The sequence below is a fragment of the Daphnia pulicaria genome, chromosome 5 (assembly GCF_021234035.1).
Source record: "Daphnia pulicaria isolate SC F1-1A chromosome 5, SC_F0-13Bv2, whole genome shotgun sequence".
Classification (NCBI taxonomy): domain Eukaryota; kingdom Metazoa; phylum Arthropoda; class Branchiopoda; order Diplostraca; family Daphniidae; genus Daphnia; species Daphnia pulicaria.
In genome coordinates this window covers 3,387,619-3,413,093 of record NC_060917.1, presented here as the reverse complement: position 1 = coordinate 3,413,093, position 25,475 = coordinate 3,387,619, and the positions used below count along the sequence as shown (strand labels likewise).

The window sequence follows — 25,475 nt, the reverse complement described above, 5'->3', positions numbered from 1 at the left end:
CTCTCCTTCCAAGAATAATATACAAAACGAAATATTACAAACAGTTTTGCTTTCGAGTATTTTGCCAACGGACACACGACAATGGTGCAGTCTCAGCAGCCGAGCCGGGACGATATACTATGAGTCTGAGCATCAATTGTTGAATTGGATTGAAAAGGGGAAATCGTCTATAAACGGGAGAAACTGCGCTGCTGATGCTGGATGAGCTCTCTGACGATATGATTGTAGTTTATGGAGTGGTGGCCATCCACTTGAAAAACCGTCAGTTGTATAGAGCTCCCCGCCGGCGGCGTGTGCAGGTGATGTGGAGTGGCCTTCGTCTCTTGTGTTGTACATGTTGGTTCATCTTCTGCGACATCCTGATGGGCCACAAGTAACTCCTTGCTGCTAATATCTCATCTTGTCCATGAACTCTCACGCACATAAGAGTTAAATGGCGCCGTTTGAGCCATTCGACAACCCAACTACTATGTATTATTATCCACCCTATATGTAAGAAGGCAACGTGCTGGCAAGTGTCGAAAGAAGAATAGACAACCGGCGGATGGGTATTATAGCCAGCGTGATGCAGCACAGGAGCACAGCGCTTGAACGAGCTGAAATTGGAACGCCTAATCGAAATGTCAGGCTCAACGAGCTCACCGACGCCTAAACCGGCACAGCTCAGCACGTCGCAATGACAAAACAGCCAAACCGTATCATAGGCTGGCTGCTATAGAGCTCGCTGATGCTGCCGGGGTTCTTTCTCAGGTATATACTAGGGACACTTTCTCCGTATTATTTATCAACTGGCGCGGGTCCTATATTTCATCGGATATTATAAGAAAGAGAAGAAATCGAGTTGCCAGCAGACAGCGCGGCTCCGATATTTTCGTTGGTATAAATTTTAGATAGTTGACGATTTGGAGCCATATATAATAAGAAAGGACGTTATAGGATAACCAATCTGACGAGAGCGCTCTCGAAGCGAAATGATGGGCCGCGTCGAGTTGGGCCCCGCGTTTTTTGGTGCTGGGGCTTTAGGAGCGCGCGGCGCCGAGTGATTGTTGCTTTGCGCGTCTGTCAATAGGCCGCCTAATTAGATTCTCTTTTGTCTCTTCTCATTAATTTGGAACATTTCAATGTGCCACGACCATTCTCTTCATCGTCACATCAGCCGCACATGTACAAGCGCCGCACAGAATCAGAGAAGGGGCGCCCCGCTATACCAACACAACTCGTTTTCGTCGTCGATCCCGAAAGCGACGACGGCTGTGGGATGTCATTGTCACCTAAAGAGAAACCATTCAACTCTTCGATAATGATAATAATAATATAGCCATCAGCCGTGCAAATAATATGGCCGACGACTAAATGTAATATGCGCCGCGGCTGTGTATAATATAATATAATGTGTACACAGACACAGCATCAACAGCAGCGCATAATATCATATATAGACTCTGCTGCATAAATATAGAACGGTCCTAGACCCACGCCGGTTGCCTGGGAAGACAATAGCAGCAAGACCCCACCCACTACACAATAACAGCAACCACCCACTCTCTCTACTGACACATTCGGCGCCCTAGTCACATAGTTTCAAGGCCCCTTTCTTTCACGGGAAACCTGTTGGATGTCGGTGCGTCACTCGTGCCACATTGAAACAAGATGTGGCACTTTTTCCTATTTCGTCAAGACATAAAAGTCCATTCATGACGCTCGAGAAAAGAACAAACTGTGTGCACAGTCCTTGAAAAAGTTCAACTCGGAGCATAAGAATATTACTACACATGTGTGTGTGTGGATGTGTATCTATAAGCTAATAATGACTTGACGCGACGGAAATGAAATCATATGCTCTAAAAGGGGGCGCCAAAAAGTCAAACAATCTTTTCGAAAAAGACAAAATCTATTTTTAAGAAATAAAGGACAATGTGTGTAGTAAGGTAGCAACACCGATGAGTCCCTCCCATCAGCCACAGCCACTCCAAAAGAGAGAAGAAAAAAAAAAAGAATATAAGTAATTCTTCTCAATAGACTGTCGGGGCGACGAGTCCCGAGTTTGAGTACTCGGTCAACACACGCCAAAGAAGAAAAAGATGCGCTTAAAGAGGGGTGCGTTATTCTATAGGTCTTTTCCCCTTTAAGCGACACTGCCGCCGCCGCCGCCGTTGTCCCAACAGTTCAAGAATAAAACTCTTTCGCTTGTGTTTCTGACACTCTTTTTTTTTGTCAATTTTCTTTTCTAATATTCCTCTATTTGCGGCTCGGCGATGGAATGGACGCGGTGATGATCGGTGAGTGCGTGATCTTTTTTTTCGCCCAGTCATCGCGTGCAATAGCTTTTTTCGTCTGTACATTTACCATCAGTCCATTCGATTTTACCGCTCGGCTGTGTCAACTTTGACTTTTTTCTTTTTACCTTTTGGGCGGTCAGCTGCTACGCCAACATTAAAGACAGTGAGAACATCAGAGAGTTTATTATCTTATATTGATATTCGTCCTGCTGTTGCCATCATCATTTTTTGGGGGTTTTCCATAAAACACAGAGCCAGAAGATTTGTCCGTGCTATAGCCGCCAGTTAAAGATGTACATATGCCGTCACAAGGAATTATTGAACCAGCACAAATAACACTGGGCGAGATGTCTGCTAACACAACACACGGACGAAGTCCGGGCAGACGGGAAAACGTCGATTCGATTTACCGATTTGCCTTATTCCATCGCTGCTTGCGCGAGCACAGTCCACAACACTTTCGCGCTGGGCATCGTCTATATATTATTATACGGCCCACAGCACCACCGACAACAAAATGGAATCATCGTGTGGGGATAATAAAAGAAGAACATTATTATAGCACCATGTACAGCTCTATAGGAAAAGGGATTTTTGAAAACGGGAAAGAGTAGGAGGAGAAACCGACAACAGCAGCAGTCGCAAAGGCCGCGCCTCTGTCCATATAATCTGGCCGCTGCTGCTCGCGGTTGACCCCCCTCTCGGGATTGTAAACTCTCAAAATCAAACGATTAAAATTCAACAATGAATCGCTTTTTTTCCTCCCCTCTCTCTCTCTCTCTACGAATTTCAAAATAGGGAAAAAATAATAATGGTAATAAAAAAGAAGGACCTCTTGCGTGGTGTTGACAGTGCGATTTCAAAGACCAATAGACGCAGCAGCAGCAAAAAGGGACGGTTCTTTTTTTGATTTGTTCGTGTTTGGCACATCACCCAGTTAGTGAGAGAGTCGGACGACGTCCGTGCGTGTGTGTGACTGTCGGGTCATGGGCTAACACAGCACATTCACTTCTTTTTTTGGGGGGAAAATAAAAATTGAAATACAATCAGATAATAATAATAAAAAAAAGATGTTTACACGTCTAGTTGTTGGCCGTCTCTGGCTTATTATTCTTGGTATATAACCAGGAATACACATTTTACAATGGAGGATTTTCAAATCACTCCCTTCTTCTTTTCCTCTTCCGCGTGTATTTATATAAATACATCTTTTTTTAAATGCCTTTTTATTCAATTTTGTATAGAGCATTGGTCGTCCCCCTTATTCTGTATAGCCCCACCACACTCATCGCACCCCCGACTCTGCTGTTCTTCTTTTATATGATGAACCTATTCGAATGGGCCCGGCACCCCATCCATTCGCCCGTTATTTTCCCTCACTCGCCGCTCGTCCGGGGGCTTTCAATGTGCGTTTCAAACAGTGACGGGAGAAACAATCGCCAGTTTTTGTCTTTGTGCTGGGCTGTTTGAATTCAACACAGAGAGAGAAGGAGAGAGAGAAGGAGGGTGCTGGAGGCAGCAGCAGGATATATATAATAAGGCGACGCACTTCATTTGATACGATCGACGGCACCCACACATTTGCACACTGACTAATTCACTGTAATTCGTGGTGGCCGTAGTGTATAGGCTATATAGTTACGAGACAGGCCTAATTTGATAGGATAGGCAGGGCTTCCGGATGTTCGTCCTTTTCCCAAGATATAGTGGCACACTGTAGTCTCTCCTGCTGCTCTTGTCTGCATTATCAATCTCTTTTCTCTTTTCTTTTTTCAACTTGATGAAATGAATGCATCAAATGAAAGATGTTCTTGATAAATGCGAGAGTGTTGGAACACGATGGAAACAAAACGCAACGATCTGGAGGGTCTAAGCTCTGATGATCCGGCGACTCCTGAGAGAACAGAAAAAACGGAAATGGATCCGTCGCTACGGGCACATTGTATACTTACATACAGATGATAATGTTACGCGCAAACAGTTAGAACTGTGGGTATTTCAAATGGCAAGATTTTGGCGTATCATTTTTCTGTATGAATGGCCTTGATAAAAAAAGTGAAGTGAAATGTTCTAATTCCCAGAAATTTTAGAAATTAATTTGTTGGGAATGCTCAGATTCAGCACAACCATCAAACTGGAAAAACAAATTTTGGTGGTTGAGGGTTCTTAGGGTTGGTGTTTTCAAACGAGGATTCAAATTCTGAGCGTCTCGGCGCCTTTACCAAGAGATGAAAACATAGGTATTGATGAAATTACAGTCTTTGTGTTATTGCGACGAATCGAGCTATGTTTTATTTTAATTTTTCAAATTTTGAATTCCAAGGCGTATTGAACGCCACCTTGCGGCAGGTAGGGTTACAAATATTCGCCATCTAGCAGCGAAGCCATGATGACTGACATTCTGACAAAGTTTCTGGAGAATTCAAAACGAGGAATGTGCCCCTCTTGGACGTATACAATTTTATAGACTTTGCACATTGTTTGAAGTGTTTGAACAAAAAAATAACATTCAACAATTTTTTCAATTTGATTGCTTGCCAGCAGACAAAGTTGTGAGGTATAAAACAAGCCTGATGTGCTCTACTTATGAGTTATTTTAAAATTAACCCTGGATTGAGATAACAGAAACGGCAAGAGAAAAATTGCAGTAAAGCGTCTAGCTCAGGAATAATAGTACTCCGTAACGTTTTGTAATCAATGCCACTAAATAGTCAAAAAAGAAAGAATAGAGAGACGATTGTCCTACCTTTAAGCCCGGGAAATCCACAGCCAGGCATCCGCAAGTGCTCCATCCTCAGTAAAGTTGACGCCATCAGCCAGGATAGGAAAAGAAGGTCGTCGTGAATATACCTTCACATGGGTGTACACGAGGACAGAGTTTTCCCAATTAGTCTAGGAGCTGTTGATCTAAAGAAAAAGAAAAACAATGGGTTAAAAAAAAATATAGCAGGGACTAAGTAAGGAAAAGTTGGAAAGAAGACAGAGGGTAATCCCTTATTGTTAATAAACAGGAATACTTAAGGATTATGTGTATATCCTATGTAATACCCTTTTATGCAAGTTTCAGAAACCATTAAAATATACGACAGGTAACAGGTTAAATAAAAGTAACATAAACCATTACACAATTGATGATGCTGAGATCGTTGGTGATGACACGTCAGTATCAAAACTTGCACATGTTATGGCTACGTTGACTGGCTCTGCACAAATGTAATGGTTAGATAGAGCAAGCAGACTCCACCATGCATCAACAACAAGCATATACATGATAAATGCTAGTCACTGTAGTTGGGCACCAATACGAATTTGGAACAGGTTTAAGTTCTTCATATAAGCTCCCAAAATCCTTCCATTCGTATTCTTAGTTTTATTTACACGAGAAACAGCATGGAGTGAAGAGCATGAGGAGTCACGACACCAAAGTTCACACGACGACCACATTTTTATTTGTTTCTGCTATTTCTCTTCCAGCCACGTACACGTTTACAGACCGTTCAGTTTTCTATAATCAAAAATATCTGAAACTTCGTCTCTTTTTGCTTTTTCGAAACTGGTGAAAAGTGAAAAACAAATCAAAAGCAGACGCCACAAATATTCTAATTAAGAAATCGATATCAAAATTTTGCCCTCCCCGCCTCCCAATTCCCGCCCAAATCAAAGAAAATCAACCCCTTCCCTTAAAACCAAACCGCGAAAAACATTAAAGCGGTTTGATCGCCAGCACTCAAGATCCGCTGGATAGATCGAAATTATTTTCATGGCAAATTGTAAAACTCGGTTCGTCGCAAAGGTAAATAAATGAGTAAAAAATGACAGTAATTTCATCAACTACTATATTTTCATCTTTTGGTAAAGGCGCGACACTAGAGCAGTTATACTTATAGCTGATTTCCAAAATGAAGTCATAAATATTAATCGGTATAAAAAATCTACAGCGGATTAAAAACTAACAAAATTAATCTTCCCGTGCAATTTCACATTTTCATGTTTCCTTACGCAGATCTTTGTTTTTCTGCTGCTGGTGTGATTTCGGTAAACTGTTCCTCTTCTATTTGATGCATGTCATCATCTACTCGAAACTGATTGTCTTGCAAGGCAAACGGATGAGAACCATCTCCTGTTCGACGAACACGGTTGTAAACGACTTTTTCTGGCACGCTTTTCAGGTCGTAAGCCAGACCCAGCCAAGCACAGAAATCGATTATGGCTCTTGTCGTGTTCGTGCCGTAGTTTCCTAATTCCGATGCTTTATAATCCCACGGGAAGACATGATGGTAGTTGTGCCATCCTTCACCAGAAGTTATAAAGGCCACGAATCGGTTTTCGGAAGGATTGATCCCTCTAAATATTGATTTTTAGGTTATTTAGCGTACAATTATTTAAATAATAAATGAACGAACTTGTCGTATGGATGAGTTCCCCAAATATGAGCAGCACTGTTGACTAGCCTAGTGATAAAATAATTATTATTCACCGTGTACAAATTGGTTTTGAAATTAGGAGGCGCACCAGGTAGCGTTGAGCGTTATTACGTAACGAAGAATGGAAGCGACGAAGAAAGATGTTCTCAACGATTCGCCCCAAAAATACCAAGGCACAAGTGTTGGCATAGCGAAACAAAAGATGATCACCAACGGAATGTAGAACCTTTGAGGAGAAACAGTTTTTCACAATAATTTGATATTAGACTCGTCAAGCGGTCAAGTTTAAATCAATCATGTGATTCAATCACGCTCACTTTCGCTGATAGACTACGATGGGATCTTGTAAAAGATCGCTAACATCCACCGTCTTTCCGCGTCGCATCACTTCTGGATGTTTTCTGCATAGCAACCAGCCAACGTGAGCAAAGAAAAAACCTCGGCGGGCGTTGTGAGGGTCAGCATCCGTTTCGCTAAACTTGTGATGAACTCGATGATCTCTGCTCCAAACGTAAATGTCGTTCTATTCGATGCAAAAGAAGATGAAACATTAAAACCTCTGAGCAATAAAGTAATTTTCCGGTAATAAGGCTATGTCCCCTACCTGAAGTGCAATTGTTTGTCCAACAGCGGCAATGACACGCAGAGGCCATTTCGCTTTATAACAACGATGAGCCCACAGTCGGTGCGCTCCTCCCGTTATCCCAAATCCGCCGAAAATAAACAATGCATACGCTGAAATGGAATTAAGGAAATGATATATCACGTGTTTTGTTCAATCGGCAAAAAGAAAAAAATCTATTGAATTCTTACACCAAACGAGAGTGGCCCACGTGACATCCGTGAAACAGAGATAGAGTCCGTAGAGAGCAGCGAGATGGAGATAAATGAAGACCAAGACGTTTCTCCAAACGATAACAACAGGCGGTTGCTTTCCGGCTTCAGAGACCGCCAAACGTCCAATTGTATCAATTTTGCCAAGTGCTGATTCCTGGTCATTATTGCTCTCCATCTGGCTGCCAAGAACTATTGAACCATTACTGAGCTCAGCGGGTACTCGAGGATTTGGAAAGTTTTTTATTGCCCCCATGCTGAACAGAATCCTAAATTTCAAAATAATAAGTTACAGCAACAAATAAACACATTTCTTTTGTTATTAAGGTTAACAAAATAGGGGCATATAGAGAACTGTGATAGAAATTTGAATTTAATCAAAATTCACGATCGACTTCGCGTGCTTTCAATTAAAAAAACGACACAACCCCGCAAACGTTTGACTGACAACCGAACTTATTTAATTTGGCAATAGTCAAGTTATATAAAAGCAATGATTATTTAACTTTGTTTTCCAACGCCAGAAAGAAAAACTACGGTACTACGTGCTGTAGAGACGAAAGTTATTTCATTTTTGACGTACTGAGCGTGCACATGAATATGACTCGTAAATAAAAATAAAAAATGGATTGCGGAGGCAATCGTCATCGACATTGGAAACGAAATACGCCAGCAAGCATTAGGCGATCACATTTCTTGAACGGCCTATGGATTAATGCACACATGAAAATACACTTTATAAGAAATAACTTGCCTTATGAACTGAATTTAACGCTTTGTATAAAATTGTTGATTATTTTCAAACGCTAAACTTGATGGGAAGTCTCTTTTCAAGTTTTCAACTTACACCTTCGACGGCTGCAACTGTACTAGAATGGGAGATGGGAATCAAAAGGGAATTGGACCGAGTGAGCTCGAGCGTTTCATATTTCAAAGCGAAAACGTTGGTCCACAGTTGAGCGTGGCAAAAATGCAAGTTTGCTGAACCTCTGGATTTTAACAATGACTTCACAAAAAACTGTGCAAACCAGTACAATTGTTAAGTTGAGAATTCGAATAAGGCCTTATTTCCAATCGGTGTCGCTATATTTTCCCTTGACGCACGTTTCCACGTAAACATTCCTTTTGTGTTCTATTTTTAATCTCGAAGATGAAAACTTAATGGTAAGACCATTTTTCCGAAAAAAGGTTTTTTAAGGGTAACCTCTTTATCGCATTCTTAATCTTTAATCTGTAAAATTGTCGACGTAGGCTGCATTAATCATGCAATTTCACAGAAAATGAGTAGATATTATATTATATAAGTTTCTAGCAATTTCGGCCGCTTAAAAAAAGAAAAATAGAAAATTGTAAATTCAAAATGCTTTTTTAAAAAAATCATGGGGATATCAAAACTGAACTGGCAACGTTTAGGTGACAGCTGAGGGTCTGACGTGTCTAAGCTTCAATTCTGCAGAAGAAATTTTGATTTTGTTCTCTCGTTGTTGTGTTGTAGTTATTTTGTCATGGAATATTTAATTAATTAAGTTTATTAGAGGAAAAAATCAGGCTTTATAGTCACTGGATAAGAAGTTAATGGATCAACAAGGAAAAGGAAGAGGTCGTGGAGCGCCTGCTCAAAATGTTTGGGCAAATCGAGCTGAAGCCCAGTCAAAAAACACGAATGCCGGTAGGCAACAGAGTACCAGCAAGCAACCTTCCAAAGAAAATTCACGCTCCACAAGAAAATTTGAAGAAGCTTGTGCTGAGATTAAGGCCAATGTTGACAAGCATGTAGCCAAGCTCAACGAGGAGCTCGGAGATTCAAGCTCAGAAGAAGAAGAGACCAATAATGACACTGACATCATCTCAACAGTCTTCAATCTATACGGAAAGAGTGGCACTGAGCTACTGAAAATAGAGCAAGTCTTGAAAGATAGCCTTAGAAGTGGAACATCTGTGTGCCTCATATGTATTGATTCTGTCAAAAAATCAGATTTTATCTGGTCATGCACTAAATGCTACTGTAGTCTCCACTTAACATGCATTCAAAGATGGGCCAAAGATTCTATTTATTTTCAAACTGAAGCGGCATCAGACCATTTAGCTCCTGGTCAGCATGTAGATCCCAGAAAGTTCAATTGGTGTTGGTAAGCATTCAAAAAATGTTAAAAAAATTATGATGTAAAGTTTCTCATTCCTTTATTCTTCAGTCCAAAATGCAGAGCAGAATATCCTCAAGCAACAATTCCAACTAGATATTATTGCTACTGTTTGAAAACCCAGGATCCGCAGTTTGATCCTTGGCTTGTTCCACATTCTTGTGGTGCTAAATGTGAAAAACTACTGCAACCAGAATGCAAGCACACTTGTTTACTTCTATGCCACCCAGGTATTTATTGAATTTGTATTAGTAATTGCCGCTATTTTCAAAGATTTCTATACGTGTTTCCAGGTCCTTGTCCTCCTTGCCCCCAAACGGTCTCAGTCACGTGCTTTTGCGCGAAATCCCCTGTTGAAACTCGCCGTTGTAGCTCTCAAACATGGTCTTGTGGAAAAAAGTGTTCAAAACTGTTGTCGTGCAAAGAACACAAGTGCGAAGTCACTTGCCATTCTGGGGCTTGCCCACCATGCCCGAAAAAGAGCTCTCAGAAGTGCCTTTGTGGCTCAAAGAAAGAAGAAAGACCCTGCCACTCTATTGAATTTCAGTGTGACAAGGTAATTCGTTTACCGATGGTTTGAAATCCATTTTTAAATCGTGATCACGGTATTGCTGTAACATCCAGGTCTGCGGAAAGATGTTGGATTGCAGACATCACAAATGTGAAACAGTCTGCCACCCTGGGAAATGCGCAACCTGCCCCCTAGCGTTGCCGGTAAGTAGTATTAAGGAATGAGTGATGCACGCTTGCTTGCTTAATCTCTCTTATCTTGTATATAAATCTTAATTGCAGCGTACTTGCCCATGTGGAAAAAAGGCCGTTACAGTGGCGTGCACAGTAGAGGTCGGTGGATGCGGTGATACTTGCGGGAAACTGCTCGAATGCGGCATTCATGAATGCGCTGAGAGATGTCATAAAGGAAAATGTGGAACCGTAAGCGTTTTCGTTCTTTTTTCGACAAGTTTGAATGTTTTTCACAAAAGTTGTCATTGTTTTTTTGTCGCAGTGTTGGCAAATGCGAGTTCAGTCCTGCCGATGCGGTTTGAAAAAGAAAGAACTTCCGTGCTATAAAGAATTTCAATGCGAGACTAAATGCAAGCACATCAAAGACTGCAGGCGTCATCCTTGCAACCGCAAAGTAATCTTTCGAAACATTTTAAATGAGAGCAAAAGATTATAAGTTATTTTTGCTGGAATTTTAGTGCTGCACCGGTACTTGTCCTCCGTGCGATCAGATTTGCAACAGGCCACTTGGTTGCAAGAACCACAAGTGCGTGAGTAGATGTCATCAAGGCCCTTGCTACCCTTGCGATTTGACAGTTGACATTACTTGCTCTTGCGGTCGAACCAAGATAACAGTTCCTTGCGGGCGCGAGAAACATACGAAACCTCCCAAGTGTTCGCTTACCTGCACGTGAGTCTTCTTTATTGATTTCGTTTAAGCTAATTAATTGATCTTAACGAATTTATTTGGACGGCATTTAATAGGAAGCCACCTGATTGCCACCACGAAAGTCGCACTAAACATATTTGCCACTCCGGAGGTTGCCCACCTTGCAAACAACCTTGTTTGAAGGTTTCGGAACGATGCGGGCACATATGTAAAGCTCCGTGTCATACGTCAGTGTTGGTCCAAATTTCTGCTCCGACACAGCAGAGAGCTGGTCCGTGGGAGCCCAAACAAGCACCGAAAATGGAAATTAAAAAGCTACCGTGCCCTCCTTGCCCTGTAGGATTGTGATTTAATCCTTTTTGTGATGTTGAGGCGATGCTAATCTAATCGATTTTTGGCTATTTCAAGGTCCCGGTACCAGTAACTTGCTTGGGAGAACATGAAACGGCCGATTGGCCGTGCCATTTGTCCGCACCCTCGTCTTGTGGCCGACCCTGTGGGCGTGAGCTCTATTGTACCAACCATACCTGTATGAAACCGTGCCATGCGGTAGCAACGAATCCAGTGAGTAGCCGACCAATCCTCTGTGTACCTTTGGCTAGACTGGAAAAATCGATTTAACATGGAAACGTTTCTGTAGAGGAATTGCCAACTATGCGAGGAGCTTTGTTCGAAAAATCGACCCGAGGGCTGCACCCACCCGTGTGCACGGAAATGTCACCCTGGCCCTTGTCCGGTAATTTCCTTTTCCCAATTGATCATTCGTACGTGTCGGCTTATTGACCTTAATCTAATTTATTGATTTAGACTTGCACCAAACTGATTAAGCACAGCTGCCACTGGTACGTATGCAGTATACAGTAGTCGTAGTAGTAGTATTGTTGAAATGCATTTCTATTATTAGAGAAAATTGCAACGCTGTTTGTATGTTTGGTCGATTGTTTTGTGTTTTCAGTGGACTTAACCCGCAACTGATTCGCTGTAATGAGTTGAGCGACTCTATCGCTCCCGGTAGCCTTCCCAGCCGAGAACAACTGCTCAGCTGCAAAGACCGTTGCCCTAAATTATTGGTGAGGCTCTATCTCATATATTTTGAAACGATCTCGTTAACGCGGATCAATATCGGATGTTGTAGCGCCAACTTGTGGGGCTCCCACTTGAGTTTCCCTCTTGCCATACATTCTGTATTAGTTTGTCTCTCGCTCGAATTTGTCCCCACACGGTGTAAAAATAACTGATTCGAATGCCTTGCTCGCAGCCTTGCAAACACCGTTGTCCGGTTTCGTGCCACTCGGGTGAATGCGCCTCTCAACTGGATTGCGTCACGACCGTTCATGTGAGCTGCCCCTGTAGGCGAATTAAAAAGGCCGTGGCGTGCAACCTTCTTTCCAAGCAGGCGGCCGTTTCTTGCGACGACATCTGCCGTCGAAAGAAAGACCAGGAGCTCAAGGTAGTACGGTTTTGTAATCCGGCGCTCTACTCGTCTAGTCTAGAGCCGTGATTTGATTTCGTAGCGCTTTGATCACGCCAATGGCTTTTGCGGTTTGGCCAGGCGAGCGCCCAGTTGCCAAAGGACTTTTATATTTGAAACTTTTATTTGTATTGCAGCTGAAGGAGGAAAAGGAGCGGGTCCAGCGCGAAGAAGAAGAGCGCCGGAATCGAATCGAGTTGGAGCAATTCCAGAGAAAGTTCGACAAACGGCGCAACAAGGATCGCCGACGTCCCGATGAGACCTCTGCTCCACCCTCTCGTCCCATTCAACTCTACGTCGCGGTTGTTGCTGGACTACTGGTGGCCATCGTAATGGGTTTCATGTGGTCCCGGGTTTAAGGGGGGATGTTTCGCCATTAATATCAATCAATATCGCTGGAATGGGTGGGGCGTGGGGGGGGGGGGGCTTATACAAAGGAATGGAGAAGGCAAATAAATGGCATTGCAATCTTTACAGCTGTGTTGATCAATAAGGCGATTCATCATATTGGGCGAGACACCCAAAGAGGGTGGTGGCGGTCTGGCCAAGTGACGGTAGCAATTTTTGTAATGAGGCCGCCCAACGAACATACCAGGGACTGCAGGGCTACTGCAGGGCTGCTGCTGCTCTCGACTTTTGAGCTCGGCTCATTCATCATTGAAGGTGGTGGTAGGAGTCGTCGAGTGTAGGAAATAGCAGACCGAGGAAGGAGGGATTCGCATTCCACCGGCACTTGAGAGCGCGCAAGGAGCGAAAGGTTCGCCCTTTTAACTCGCTTAATGGCGCTCCATTCAGCATCTCTGAGCGTTTCAAACCCGTTGGTAGTACACGCCGCTAGCTTTCCAGCTCGGTTCAACCCGCCCCGGCTGCGGATGCATCTTTGCGAATCGATATTTGCCATACCTCGCATGCTATATCCATCTTGCTCCTTCGCAACAACCCATTTTTTCTTGTGTCTCTATTATATGCCGGCCGCCTGCTTCTTTCGCCCGACTATAGTATACTCCTTTTTCGCCCAGCATATCTCTTAGCTCTTCGCCCTTTCAAATTCGACGTTTTGTTTGCGCTCGATGGGGGGGCACGAAGAGGCTAAAGGGTTCGTTGCTGTTTGCACGTTCATCTCGCAGTCCCTTTTGTCAATTCGGAATTCCTTTTGTTGGCGTTGTTGTTGTTGTTGTTGTTGTTGTTGTTGTACAACTCATCCTAATTTCTTATTTTTTCTTTCTTTTGTCCTGACGAGGCGATGTTGACGTCGTCCCGGAATTGTCGTCGTAGAAGTCGCCCTCCTTTTGCTGCTTTTCTCCTCCATCTTTCGCTAGGCAAAGAGAGACATTCCAGCTGCTCGACTCCTTCACGTCCAAGAGGCGCTGGGTGCGTGCCGCATGGAGGTTTTTTTGCCGTGCTGGTGGTGGTTGAGCTCGATGCTATTTCAATAAGGGAAACGGTGAAAAAGAGATCTGGCAATTCGACAAAAGACTAGTGCTAGCGAGAAAGAAAGAAAGAAAGAAAAAAGCGTTACGTTTGCGAATGTAGGAGCAGACTCGGGGAATCCAATCCAGTTTGGTTGGGTCAGAGAAGAAGGGATTCAACTTATTGTGTGCGTGTACAAACGCAAGTAGAGAGTTATGTCCTGGGCTATATAGTAGCGCCGCCGTCGCTCTATCGCCCCCCCCCCCCCACGTCTTTGACAAGCCGTTTTTTATTTGACAGACTGGCAAATGACGTGTGGTGCCGGGAGAGAGAGAGAGAGAGAGAGAGAGACCAACGAGAAACATATAATATAATACGACCTAGTGATTTCGTTACAAGCAGTTGCTCCCGCCACGGAACATATTCAACTTGACGTGTTTCTCTCCGTACATTTCCCCATTTGTTATCCAACGTTCTTATAGCATCAAATATACAACTACTGAGCTGTAGCTGGTTTTTTCCTTGATAGGATATGTACTTATGTGTAGTAGTAGTATATATATAGCACCGTACCATTCGTCGGATGCTATGGCCCTATTCCTGGAACTTGTGTCAAATAAGAAACTCGTACGAGACTTGGTGGTCCCAAAAAGAAAGAAAATAAAAAATGTTTAATTCACTCTCGGCTTCCAATAGGGTGTGTTATTAGGACGGGTTTTGGTTTTCATCAGTCTTCCTGCGGATTTCATGCAAATTTTTATTTGAATCTTGTCCGTTCAGTCTATCAACAATGAGACCCTAATGACAGGACCTAATCAAATTGAGACGAGCAATTTTATATGAAAATAATCCCGATCCGTTCAGCGAATGTTGAGCGCTGGCGATTAAACCGCTTTTATTGTTTTTTTGCGGTTTGGTTTTAGGGAAGGGGTTGATTTTTTGGGGTGATCAAGATCGATTTTTTCTTTTTTTTTGGGGGGGGGGACTTATTCCCTTAAATTATTCGTTTATTCCCTTTAGATAGTTTTTTTAACCGGTTTGGATTTTGAAGGGGGGGGGATTTGATTTGTTATCATTTTTAATTTCTATCGATATCGTATTATCGTAACCATGCTGATTAGAAGAAAATTGGGCAAGTGTCGTCTGCTGTCGTTTAGTTAAATTTTCGAAAAAGTCAGAGACAAACAAAGTTCAAGTTCAAGATTTAAATTGTTGTAGATTTATTTGTTTTTGATAACCGTCATACTACATGCCGTTTAGCTGGTAAATAAAACTAAGAATACAAATCGAATGATTGTGGGATTTAGAGAAAAGTTAAACCTGATCCAAATGTGTGAAATGCTAGTTCCTGACTACAGCATTTATCATGTAAGCCCGCTGTATAGATGCATGGCAGTTTGTTTGCACTATATAACCTTTTTCCTTTATGTGCAGATTTTATGCTAGAGCCAGCCATTATAACCACACAATATGCAAGTTTTTCTTGTGCAGGTATTAACATGTCATCAGCAACAATCTCAGGATCATCGCTTGGGTAATGATTTCCCTTACTTTTATTGACCTGTCCACCTGTGACCCACTAAATATCTTAATACTGCATTACCTGCATCAATGCAGTGTATTACTTGTAAACCTTTCATTCTCCCATTTATTAACAATTCAGGTTTACCCAGTGTCTCATTTTCAACTTTTCCTGACTTGTAATTTTTTAACAACTGTAAATTTTTTTTTCGTAACCTATATTTTCTATTTTTATTTAGATAAAAAGCATCCCATTGCATCGAAATGCAATCGAATGCATTGTCAATCGAGTTACGGATCTCTCTTTTTTCACATTTCTTTAAATGTCATCGTGTACGCCCATGTGAATGTGGGTGTATTCACGAGGACGTCCTTTTTCCTATCCCTCCTGGCGTATTCAACTATTCTGCGAATGGATGGAGCAACTGTGGATGCCTGGCTGTATTTCCCAGGCTTAAAAGGTAGGACGAAATTGATTTCTTTTCTTCCTTATTGACAGTTTTGGTGGCGTCGATTATAAATCGTTACGTAGTCACGGAGTTCGTTTATTCCTGAGCTAGGCTGTTGACTGCGATTGTTTTCTCTATCCGCTTTTGTTTTCTTCTCAGTCCGGGTTCACTAAAAATCTCGTTTGTCAAACGACTGCAGATCAGATTAGGCTTGTTTTGTACCTCACAACTTTTCTGTGGGTAAACCATAACATTCGAAAATATTTGAACTTAAAACACTTATTAAAGCATAGTGCAACAAGACAATTTTTTTTATTAAGAGAGACCTGCCGCAACACCGGCACCTCCTCGTCCAGTTTCGTGTCGGATACACCACGAGACGTGAATAGGCAAGAAAACGGATGGGATTGTGACTGTCTCAGGTGGCCGGCCGTCCTATCGGAAAGACAGAACGAGTACAGCAGGTCGGACAATAATAGGAAATAGCATTGTTGATTGACGTCGATTTACTGGAATCTCATTGTCCGAGTAATCCAAATGCCGATGTGACGGACACTCGTGAGGCGCTCCCAACAGGAAAAGAGATGAGTGAGAGCTGACCTTTTCTCCTTCTTTTCAAAAATTCATTTCTCTCCCTTTTTTCATTTGGTTCCAGTGGGAATAAAAAAGGCTGCGCAGCAATATCAGTGAAAAAGTGAAACGTTTAAGAAAATTGAAAGATCTCTGGGTTTTTTTTGGAAGGAGGGCTGTGCTGCCGGAATCATCCGTCAAGAGAGCAAGGGTTATGGGAAACGTTGGTAGTGACATTGTTGCCATGGCAACAACACAGCGTGTTCTCTGTATTGCGTGATTGAGCGTTCGCCTCGTCCTGCACAGCGACGTCGGAGCAGTCGGCAGCCGAGACGTCTGTTCGTTGACTGGCGAACGAGAACAAGTGAAAATGAAGAGACGATTCAGAATTGTATTGTCGGACCCGGACAAGAGGCCCCCCTTAGTCAGGAAAATGAGGATTCTATTGGGCGCTAATACCGGCCGACGCCTTGACTATATATATATGCCGTATTGATTGAACTCGAACGCCATTTGCTATCCGCCGCTGCTGTGCTCTGCTTTCACGATGGTCTTGCCGGCAACAGTCTAAACCTCTCGACGATCTCCTCTTTTGAATTCTACACGAAGTTTTTGTTCTTCAATCACGCAACTCTCAAAGTCTGTCTTTCGTCTACTTTTAGACGATGATGTGAATAGACGGGGGGGTTGTGTCTTTTGCCAGTTCTTCTTCTTCTTCTTTCAATTCCTTTTGCTTTTGACGATCGATTTATGCATCTTTTCATCTATTATCCAGCTTTCCATTTTCTTCAATTTTCAAACTCTGCAGCCGCGCGACGCTCCGGGTTGGCTTGCAACCGGCAATGCAGCTTAGCTTGCGGCCTTTTTCATGCATTTATGTATATTTAAAATCGAATGATTGCCAGTTTGAAAGGCGAGATGAAAAACCAAAGAAAATAGGGGGAGGGTGTTGGCAAGTTTATAGAGCTCGCCGGAAGTTGCTCTGTTTTCCCATTCTCGGAAAAGAAGAGTGAACAAGAAAGGTGAAACTTTATTTCCCTCCACCCCATAGCGATTCCGTTATTTTTTCAGCAAACATTTGCGACTGAAGTCTAGACGAAATCAAACTCGACACAGCCCTGGCAGCGCCCGACTCAATATTGACTGTCGAGTTAAACGGCATCCCCCCAACGCTGATGTGTGTGTCCGATGAGCCTGTTGTTATACGCCGTCAACTCTATAGCGACCGAATCGATTATAGCGAACCTAACCACACTTAACCCACTGAAGCGACGTGTCTTCGTCTTGCGTAAAAAAATTGATCCTGCGCACAACATCTTGTTTCGACGCTTCTTTTTTTTCCCCCGTCTAATTTTTGTTTTTTCTCCCATCCATCCAGTCACGTAAATCTCGTTTTACAGGGAATCGATTTCCATTCACGATGGCGGGGGCAGCAGCTCAGTATAGCCAGCGATAATAGTTGCAGTATTAGAGCTCAGCAGCAGCTGCCTGGGCTCGTGTATGGTAAATGGTGGCAGTCTCAACTCCTTTACCCGCAAAACGGGTAAAGGAGGATTTGCTTTACAGGCTGTTAAGCGGAGGGCTTTTGTAATCCTGGACTGGCGCTGCCGTTCGTTTCTTTTGTGCGATCTTTTCTTCCCATCAACGCCATCACCTTCTCCAGGCTGCAGCACCCTCTGAGCTGCGGAAATGCAGCCTGCATGCGCTGCATGCATTCACGAAAATATATGTGTATTTGCCTGCAGTTGCTGGCCCTCCATCAAGTCGAGACCCCTATGGCCTTTTCGCGATTCGGGAGCTCGTCGTTATGGATCCGCCTCTCAGCAAACGGGTATAGAGTAGACGTGTGTGTGTAGACTCTATATTGAGTATAACTTGCCCTCCGTGTTCCTCTATGGGCAATGCTAATGGCACGTCATTACAACATTGATGCCCGTGGTGGCAGCGCAGGGTTGTGTACAGCAGTGCAGAGACGGCCCGGTGTGTGTGTGTGTGTTGTTGCATCCAGCGCACAAATTGTATATGTACATATATCTCGGCCTCGTTATTTCCTTATTATCATATTTCCTTTTTTTCTGGCTGTTGCGTCACCAACAAAGCAACAAAAAGGGAATCATTTATACAGTAGCCTAGAGTGCAGTTGTATATCTATACGGACGTCTATATTGTTTCGTATTTATGGGCCGCCCGGCCGGGGAAAAGTTTCGCCCACTTTACTTTCTTCAAGTCCGTTATTTTTCTTTTCTTTTTCTTTGCCGTTATTTGTATGTGTACTCGGCAGAAGGGAGTTTCTCTCTGCCGACTTGTTTCGTGATATCTCGCCCGGCCCTTTTTGATACTGGCCACTGGAGACAGATGTTTGTTCCGTCTAACCGGTTAGCCATCATCAGTTCCGGCCCCACATCCATCACATCTTTTTCTTCTTCTTCTTCTTCCGTCGTCTTTTTTATACTGTCGTATTGTTTTTTGTCTTTTTTCCTACCCATTTGTTGGTTTCCTTTTTCTTCTGTTCGTTTCTTTCATCCGTCATAATCTCAGAGGGATCAAAGCACATATATATCATCTGTCTCTATACGTATTTGTTTGAACGTCTTCTTTTTCTCTTTTGTTTGTTTTCATCGAGACGGCGCGGTCCTATTATCAACAAAGACGTTGGCCTTAGAATTCAATCCCTCCACAAGCTCTTCTCTCTCTCTCATCTCCGCCCAACGTTATAGCAGCGGAGATCGTCGTCTATTCCCGACCGTGCCCTTATTTCCAAACATTTATTCTATTTATCTTCACGTGTCTGAAATGACAAACAACTCCTCCACCAATTTTCGTCCATTCATCTCATGACTTATAACCTATATACCTCCAAAGAGCTCCGAATTCATTTTGAAAAGAAAATCGTACATCTCAAATCAGCCTCACCACACACAAAATTAGAGCGGAATTGCTGATGAGATCAAGCTGCCGAAACACCAGTAGCACTGCACACAAAAAATAATAATCAGGAAAAGGGAAAAAAATAATCGGCTGCCAAGAATTCCGGCCTCCGTTTTTTTTTGTTGTTGTCGCTCGCTTCGCAGCATCCGGACGCGCGGGAATTAACCTCCTATACACCGGGAGTGCAGTGGTGTAGTCGCACAGCCGGCGGAGGAGAGATAAACGAGGCCAGAGACGTCGTCGTTGCCTTAACCGATCGAAATGGCTAGCTGAAACGAAGAGAGATGAATAGAAACTGAAAGAACTGAATATAAGCGCACGGACAAAAGTCGCAACTCGTTTGGGGCTTTTTTGTCGTGCGATGCGACTGGAGTGTGTCGTCGTTGCTCTCTCAGCCTCGACGGCCACACAGCGCAGTCTATTTTAAGTCCTGGCCGTTTCCTACCTCACCCAAGAGTTGCGGGAAAATAAACATAAGAGAGAGAGAATATTCTATTTTACCTTGGTTATCTTTTTTTTTTCACATCTAGGGCTTGATGGTCGTCCGCCGTGTTCCCATATTGTTAATTTGCGTCCATCTAGCTGGCCAGCCCCCAAATGAAATGTGTTCAACTCGATTGCACATGGCATCTCATTCGTTGCGTGTAGGGGCTCGTCCATTTGGCCGACATGGTTAGTGTACACATCTACGCGCGCAGCTGTAGATGTCGCGGCCGTGAAGTAGATATAATAAGAGCCATCCCAAAATAACATGCAAGAATTTGCAAACAGCTCTCTTTTGCCGCTTGCCTTTCCATCCTAACTCTTCCATTCCTGGCTCTATTGGGAATCGATACATAGAAATGGAAGAATCTTTCACTCGCTCCTAATCTCATACATGTTGAAGTTATGTACACGTGTGAAGTAGTAGTAGTAGTAGTTCTCTGTTTCAGCGGGTAAAGCGGACGACGTCGTCCCATAAATTTCCTGCTTGTTTGTTTTTGTTTTTATTTTATTTTTATTTTTTTTTATTCACTCGGCTCGGTCGCCCACTCCCAACTCTCTGCGCATCTGTCCGTACCACGGGTCCGCTGTTTAATATTCCTCGACGCGCTCCTCGACTCCATAACCACTCGCGGGAGCGGCGGTGGTTGCGGGGGCGCGCGCCTGTTGGGGTTCGAATAAGAAATACAAACATGTGAGTTAGAGCCGGACGAGTTCACACACATTTTCGACAAGAAAGGCAAACAAGAAAGAAAAATAAATAAATAAATAACTTGTATGTGACCACATCAAAGTGACCGCACACTTAAAGTTTGTCATTTCTTTCACCAGAAGCGAATCAAGAAACAAGTTTAGACCGAAACTTTTTTTTCTGATTCTACTTAAATTCCTTCCCAACGGATATATTCAGAGCCTATATAACGCAATTGGCAATTTCTTTTTTGGCCAAGGAGAAACTTTTCGGGAGGAAATTTGTCCAACCTATACACCCAAGGCCAGAAGTTGGGCACATGACTAAATTGGATTATATAATGGCGGACCGTTTCTCTTTACCGAGCGGAGAAAAATGTGGCAACTCGCATCTAACGATGATGTTCATTTCTCGCTTATGGCGATAAAGAAAAAGGCTCGTGAGCGGACATCAGATGTCGGTCTTTTGCCTAGATCCTAAAAAACCCGACGCCTGCCGCCCTTGACGTCGCCGGGGTGATGATGATGATTATGGCGGTAGTACGGCGGATAGTAATAGTGTTGGTGTGTGTGTGTGTATAGGCGAAGGCCGTGCCGACGCTATTTCATATAAAAGAGAGAGTCCCACAGTCCCTGGTCCGTCCGTTGAGTCGCGATCCTGCGTGTCTCTCTCTCTCTCTCCCTTTCTCCAGGGAGAAAAGCCGAGGTGGGAGGAGTATAGGGTCTCTCACAGTGTGTGTGCATGTGCGATCGGTAACGGCGCTCGAGCCAGTCCCGGCTCCTGTTCAGTCGGCGGCCGTCTTCCGTGACGCTCGCTCATCGTCTTTATCCCGGGACCGTGTCACATTTTTTGTTTTTGTTTTTTGTCGGTGGGGGTTTCCTTCTTCTTCTTCTTCTCCTTGGTCGTTTGATGGCCGTGTCCAGTGTCCAGGGAAAACGGCGTGCCTATAGAGAAAGAAGAGAAGAGGGAGGAAAGCAGAGTCTAATAACACAACGACATTTAAATTTGATTTGATTTAGAGAGAATTATTGTGTTGGTGGTTGTTGTGTGTGCGTCTGAGTGTGTCTGAGTGTGTGTGCTGTGTGCAGTCATTTTCCCTTCTGCCCGTCTCTCTCTTGTTTTGTTTCTTCTCTCTTCTCTCTCATTCTCTCGTTCGCTCTCATGTGAATACGACGGGCAATTACTTAAAGGGACGCGCGGTCGTGAGCGGAGCGAGGAACTGGCGCGAGCCGAGAGAGAGAGAGAGAGAGAGATGGAAGATGGGAAAATAGGCAAACGAGTGTTAACTGGTCTTGTTCGTCATCGTGTTGTGGCAGAGTCCAAGTGAGCGCGGTTTTTTGCGGGCTCTTGTTGTTGTTGTTGTTGTTGTTGTTGTTATTATCGAATCCCCACCACCACCACCGCAAATGTGTTGACGAGAGTGTCCGCCGCGGTCCCGCTTCAAAGTCTTTTTTGCCCGTGAGACTTTTGCTCCGCTCTGCGTGTTTGTGATGGATGTTTCATCTCGTCGCTGCGGAATTTCAGGAACGGAGCCGCGAGTCTGAGCTGCGAACGTCACTGACACACTGGCAGCCAACTTCTCTCTGCTTCTTTCACATCGGAACCGACTTGGGAAAAATTTCTTTTCAACTGTTGGCGGGGGAACTCGCACCGCTGCTGCCATCGCCCTTCATCAGTCACGCCAGTTTCTCTTGATGCTCACGCGTGGCTCCCGCATTTCGATTGCGTTCCATCCAGAAAGAAGACGCCAAACAGAGGAGACGAGCGTAATAGACACGGCGGCAGTCCAACACTGTTTATAGCAATCAAAACCGCACTAGGCGAGAAGGCAAGAGAAAAACAAAAGGACGAAGCAGCCAACAACGGCTGGGAAAAGGAAAAAAAAGATCGAACAAGTTCCAGCTGCTGCCGCCGCTTTTATTTCCTTTTTGTTTTAAACGTTTCGGTGGCATTTCTAAAATTATCAAAGAACGACACGGCGGCCACCTACTACTTCACCATCAACGTAAGTTTCTTTTTCAACAACTCCCGTTAAAAAAGAGAAATTGTCAAACGAATTGCCGTGTCTTTATTCTGGCGCGGGATAGTTTGTCGTCTGTTTGAAAAATCAAATAAAAATTCAGGTGCGGCTATCATATCAAATGTAGACAGCTTGAAATTGGATGTGCTTCATCCCTATCCCGTTGGTAAAAAGCGTGACTACAACCGCCGCACAAGAGATAAGAAACTTTGAGCCATAGATTTAGTTTTTTTTTGGGAGGGGAACGAGGTTATATGTTCGAGTTTTTGGGCCAATCAAATCCTGGCGGTCCCACTGCATCGCATTATTATACCCCACAACAAGTTATCCAGCGTCACGCTGCCTGCGCATCGCTATAGACACATCAGTTCTCTTTTTCTTCCGGACAAGCTTTGGCTTTTGCCAGACCGAGCAGATACGTGTCGATGGTTCACGGGGGACCGTCAGTGCATCAACCGAGTCCGTCCATGTATATAGCGGCGTCTACGCAGATCTAACCTCCCCCCACCGTCATTTCGAAATGTTGTATACTATACTGCTCTTATTCCAGTAGATATAATTTTCTATTAGTATATAGCATATCATCGGCGCTTCTCATCTCACTACTACTATGCTGAACTGTTTAATTTGACGTCGTCGTCTCGTTGAGACTACTGTAACTATTCGCTTCGTCTAAATACACGGGCTGAATTATTAAGCAGCAGCAGCAGCAGCCAGCTAGCAGCGTGATATAGAGTTTTCGGGTGGGAGTGTTTCAAGAGAGAGCCGGACGACCAATCAGAAAAGTTTGCTTTGAATCAAGAAAGGGCAACAGATCCATGACCTACATATATAAAAATATTGCGACTTGCGATAGCGTCAGTACATTATATTCAAGTGTCGTCGAATCTCCCAAAAGGAGAAAGAACGTGCTTTTGCAGTATCAAGCACAGCCGACGCAACGGCTGGACACACGGAAGAGTGTGGGTGTTGAAGAGGTTATATCGCGATGATGCGATACTTTTGTCACTTTTGTTGTCGTCGAGAATAAGGAGAGCTAGAGCCTCTCTCCTACCTCTTTGCTCTGTGGTGGTTGATGGTTGGATGGAGCTGGTGCCGATCACTAAAGGAATAGATGTTAGACGACCTAGAGAGAGAGAGAGCTGGAAGTGAAGAGACGGGCTCTGCATCCCTATCCGCCAACCGCCACTGACATATTGATTCCTGCAACCCGCGACGTGTCTCGTCTCTCTCCACGGCTGCCGACGCAGGCGTTTCCTCTTTTTTTTTTCTGAAAAATGGCAAAAGCCTGTTCCATCCCATTAAAAATAACCCCCCTCTTCTCTTCTCTCTTTCTCAATCTGTCTCTCTGTCTGTCTGTCTTGGCCGTCTATCTGTTACGGCTCCTCCGGATATCTCTCTACCAGCCTTTTAGAACCCAACTTTTATACATATATATGTGTAGTATGTGTGTACATGTTTATATATAGAAATGCAGATAAGAACAAATAGAAACGAAAGGAGGAAGAAAAATAAACAAAAAGCAGAAGAGAGAGAAGAAGACGAAAAGACTTACGTAATAAAAATAAAAGGAGATTCCAGGAAAAGTTTTTGAGGCAACTTTTCAATCTACAGGCCCACCATTGTCGGTTTAAAGTGAATTAAAAACATCGGGAAACGACGAACGGAAAAAATAATAATAATAATAATAAAAGTCGGAGAAAAAAAAAATCCTTTTTCCTTTTTATGTGGAACGTTGTCCGCTCCGGATGGATGATGGCGGAAGTTTAGTCCAGGCTGTCCGCCTGCCATGTGTGATAAAAGGCGCTAGCCCGTGAACATTCGTCTTTCTTTCTTCTTTTTTTTGTGTGGGGGTTAGATGGAATTAGCAGCAGCTATCCAACAAGTTGAGACACACCAGCAGCAGCCGACGACGTGATTTCACTCACTGGTATATATATTGTGTACCATGGCCTAGATATTTTCCGGTAGTTGGGGTTTCCTCTCCCTTTTTTCTTTTTCTTCTTTTTTCGTTGTGTTGTTTCTCTCAGCTCCTTGTTGCAATGATTGCCTGCCGTTCCGCATCGACGACTCCTGTACGGTCGCTCAGGGAGACGGCGGGATAACGACATCGGGAATCAGTTTCTTCTTCTCTCTCCACACACACACACACACCCAACCGCCTTCATTGTCTGCGTTTGTTTTGGCTTGCCGGGGTCTAGCAACAACGTTATCCTCGTCTCTTTTGTTAGTCTGTTGTGTCTTGTCTTGATGCCATTTTCAACCGGCGAACAAGTCGTCCTGGAACCAAAGGCTGGAAAATTTACCGTCGAGATGTAAAAGTCAGCTAGACAAAAAGAAGCAGGGGGTGGGTGTCGGCAGCAGCTCATGTCTCTTGTATCTCGGAAATATTTAATCAGCCGGCGACAATTCGCTAGACCTTTTCCGCTGTCTCTTTTTTCTCTCTCTCTCGACTCGTGGCGTCACACCGTTGTGCCACACACACGACAACTGCTGTTGTTGCAGCTGTTGTTGTTGTTGTTGGATCTCTGCAGAGTTTGGCGTGGGAGAAACAAAACAAAAAAAAAGTGGAATGAGATTATTCTGAAAGGTCGGAGACGAACCGGACCCACACAAGAACGGACGGGAGACTGGATGGGCGGGAGATGCTGGGCGACATCATTCAAGGACGGCAGAGATGAATTGAAGACGGAGGAGTGGGGTGGAAACAGCGGAGGGACGAGATACTGTTGTACACACGCACACATTGATATACAGCAGCATCCAGTGTGTGTAGCGCACACGCTTGCCTATACGTTATTTTTTTTTTGTTTCCTTTTTCATTTTCATTTGCGATTCCGGGGGGCAGCTGCTGGCGAGAC

The 25,475-nt window shown here is 43.8% G+C and overlaps 3 protein-coding genes across 6 annotated transcripts in view; 2 read left to right on the top strand and 1 right to left on the bottom strand.

Moving 5' to 3' along the window:
- Positions 1 to 6,102: 6,102 nt before the first annotated feature.
- On the bottom strand, positions 6,103 to 10,313 carry LOC124341165 (acyl-CoA desaturase-like). 4 transcript variants are annotated; one of them, XM_046794130.1, is made up of 7 exons: positions 10,248 to 10,313; positions 7,517 to 7,806; positions 7,308 to 7,438; positions 7,021 to 7,226; positions 6,792 to 6,929; positions 6,683 to 6,730; positions 6,103 to 6,623 (listed from the first exon to the last, which is right to left on the bottom strand). In XM_046794130.1, the coding sequence occupies exons 2-7, from the start codon at positions 7,791 to 7,793 to the stop codon at positions 6,275 to 6,277; spliced, it is 1,149 nt and encodes a 382-aa protein (XP_046650086.1). In that variant the 5' UTR covers positions 7,794 to 7,806; positions 10,248 to 10,313; the 3' UTR covers positions 6,103 to 6,274. The 4 variants fall into 4 exon arrangements, with proteins under 4 accessions (XP_046650086.1, XP_046650084.1, XP_046650085.1 ...); XM_046794128.1 differs by lacking the exon at positions 10,248 to 10,313 and adding an exon at positions 8,261 to 8,928; XM_046794129.1 differs by lacking the exon at positions 10,248 to 10,313 and adding an exon at positions 8,292 to 8,928.
- LOC124340870 (NF-X1-type zinc finger protein NFXL1-like) lies at positions 8,986 to 13,016 on the top strand. Its single transcript, XM_046793618.1, has 14 exons — positions 8,986 to 9,666; positions 9,730 to 9,908; positions 9,972 to 10,234; positions 10,303 to 10,392; positions 10,471 to 10,611; positions 10,685 to 10,816; positions 10,881 to 11,092; positions 11,167 to 11,407; positions 11,480 to 11,635; positions 11,712 to 11,807; positions 11,879 to 11,913; positions 12,027 to 12,141; positions 12,330 to 12,521; positions 12,680 to 13,016. The coding sequence occupies exons 1-14, from the start codon at positions 9,113 to 9,115 to the stop codon at positions 12,899 to 12,901; spliced, it is 2,628 nt and encodes an 875-aa protein (XP_046649574.1). The 5' UTR covers positions 8,986 to 9,112; the 3' UTR covers positions 12,902 to 13,016.
- Positions 13,017 to 21,294: 8,278 nt separating this feature from the next.
- Positions 21,295 to 25,475, top strand: part of LOC124340925 (uncharacterized transmembrane protein DDB_G0289901-like) — a 37,807-nt gene continuing 33,626 nt past the window's right edge. The window contains exon 1 of the mRNA XM_046793750.1: positions 21,295 to 22,599. The gene's annotated coding sequence lies outside the window, so the exon portion shown is untranslated. The remainder of the gene's footprint in view (positions 22,600 to 25,475) is intronic.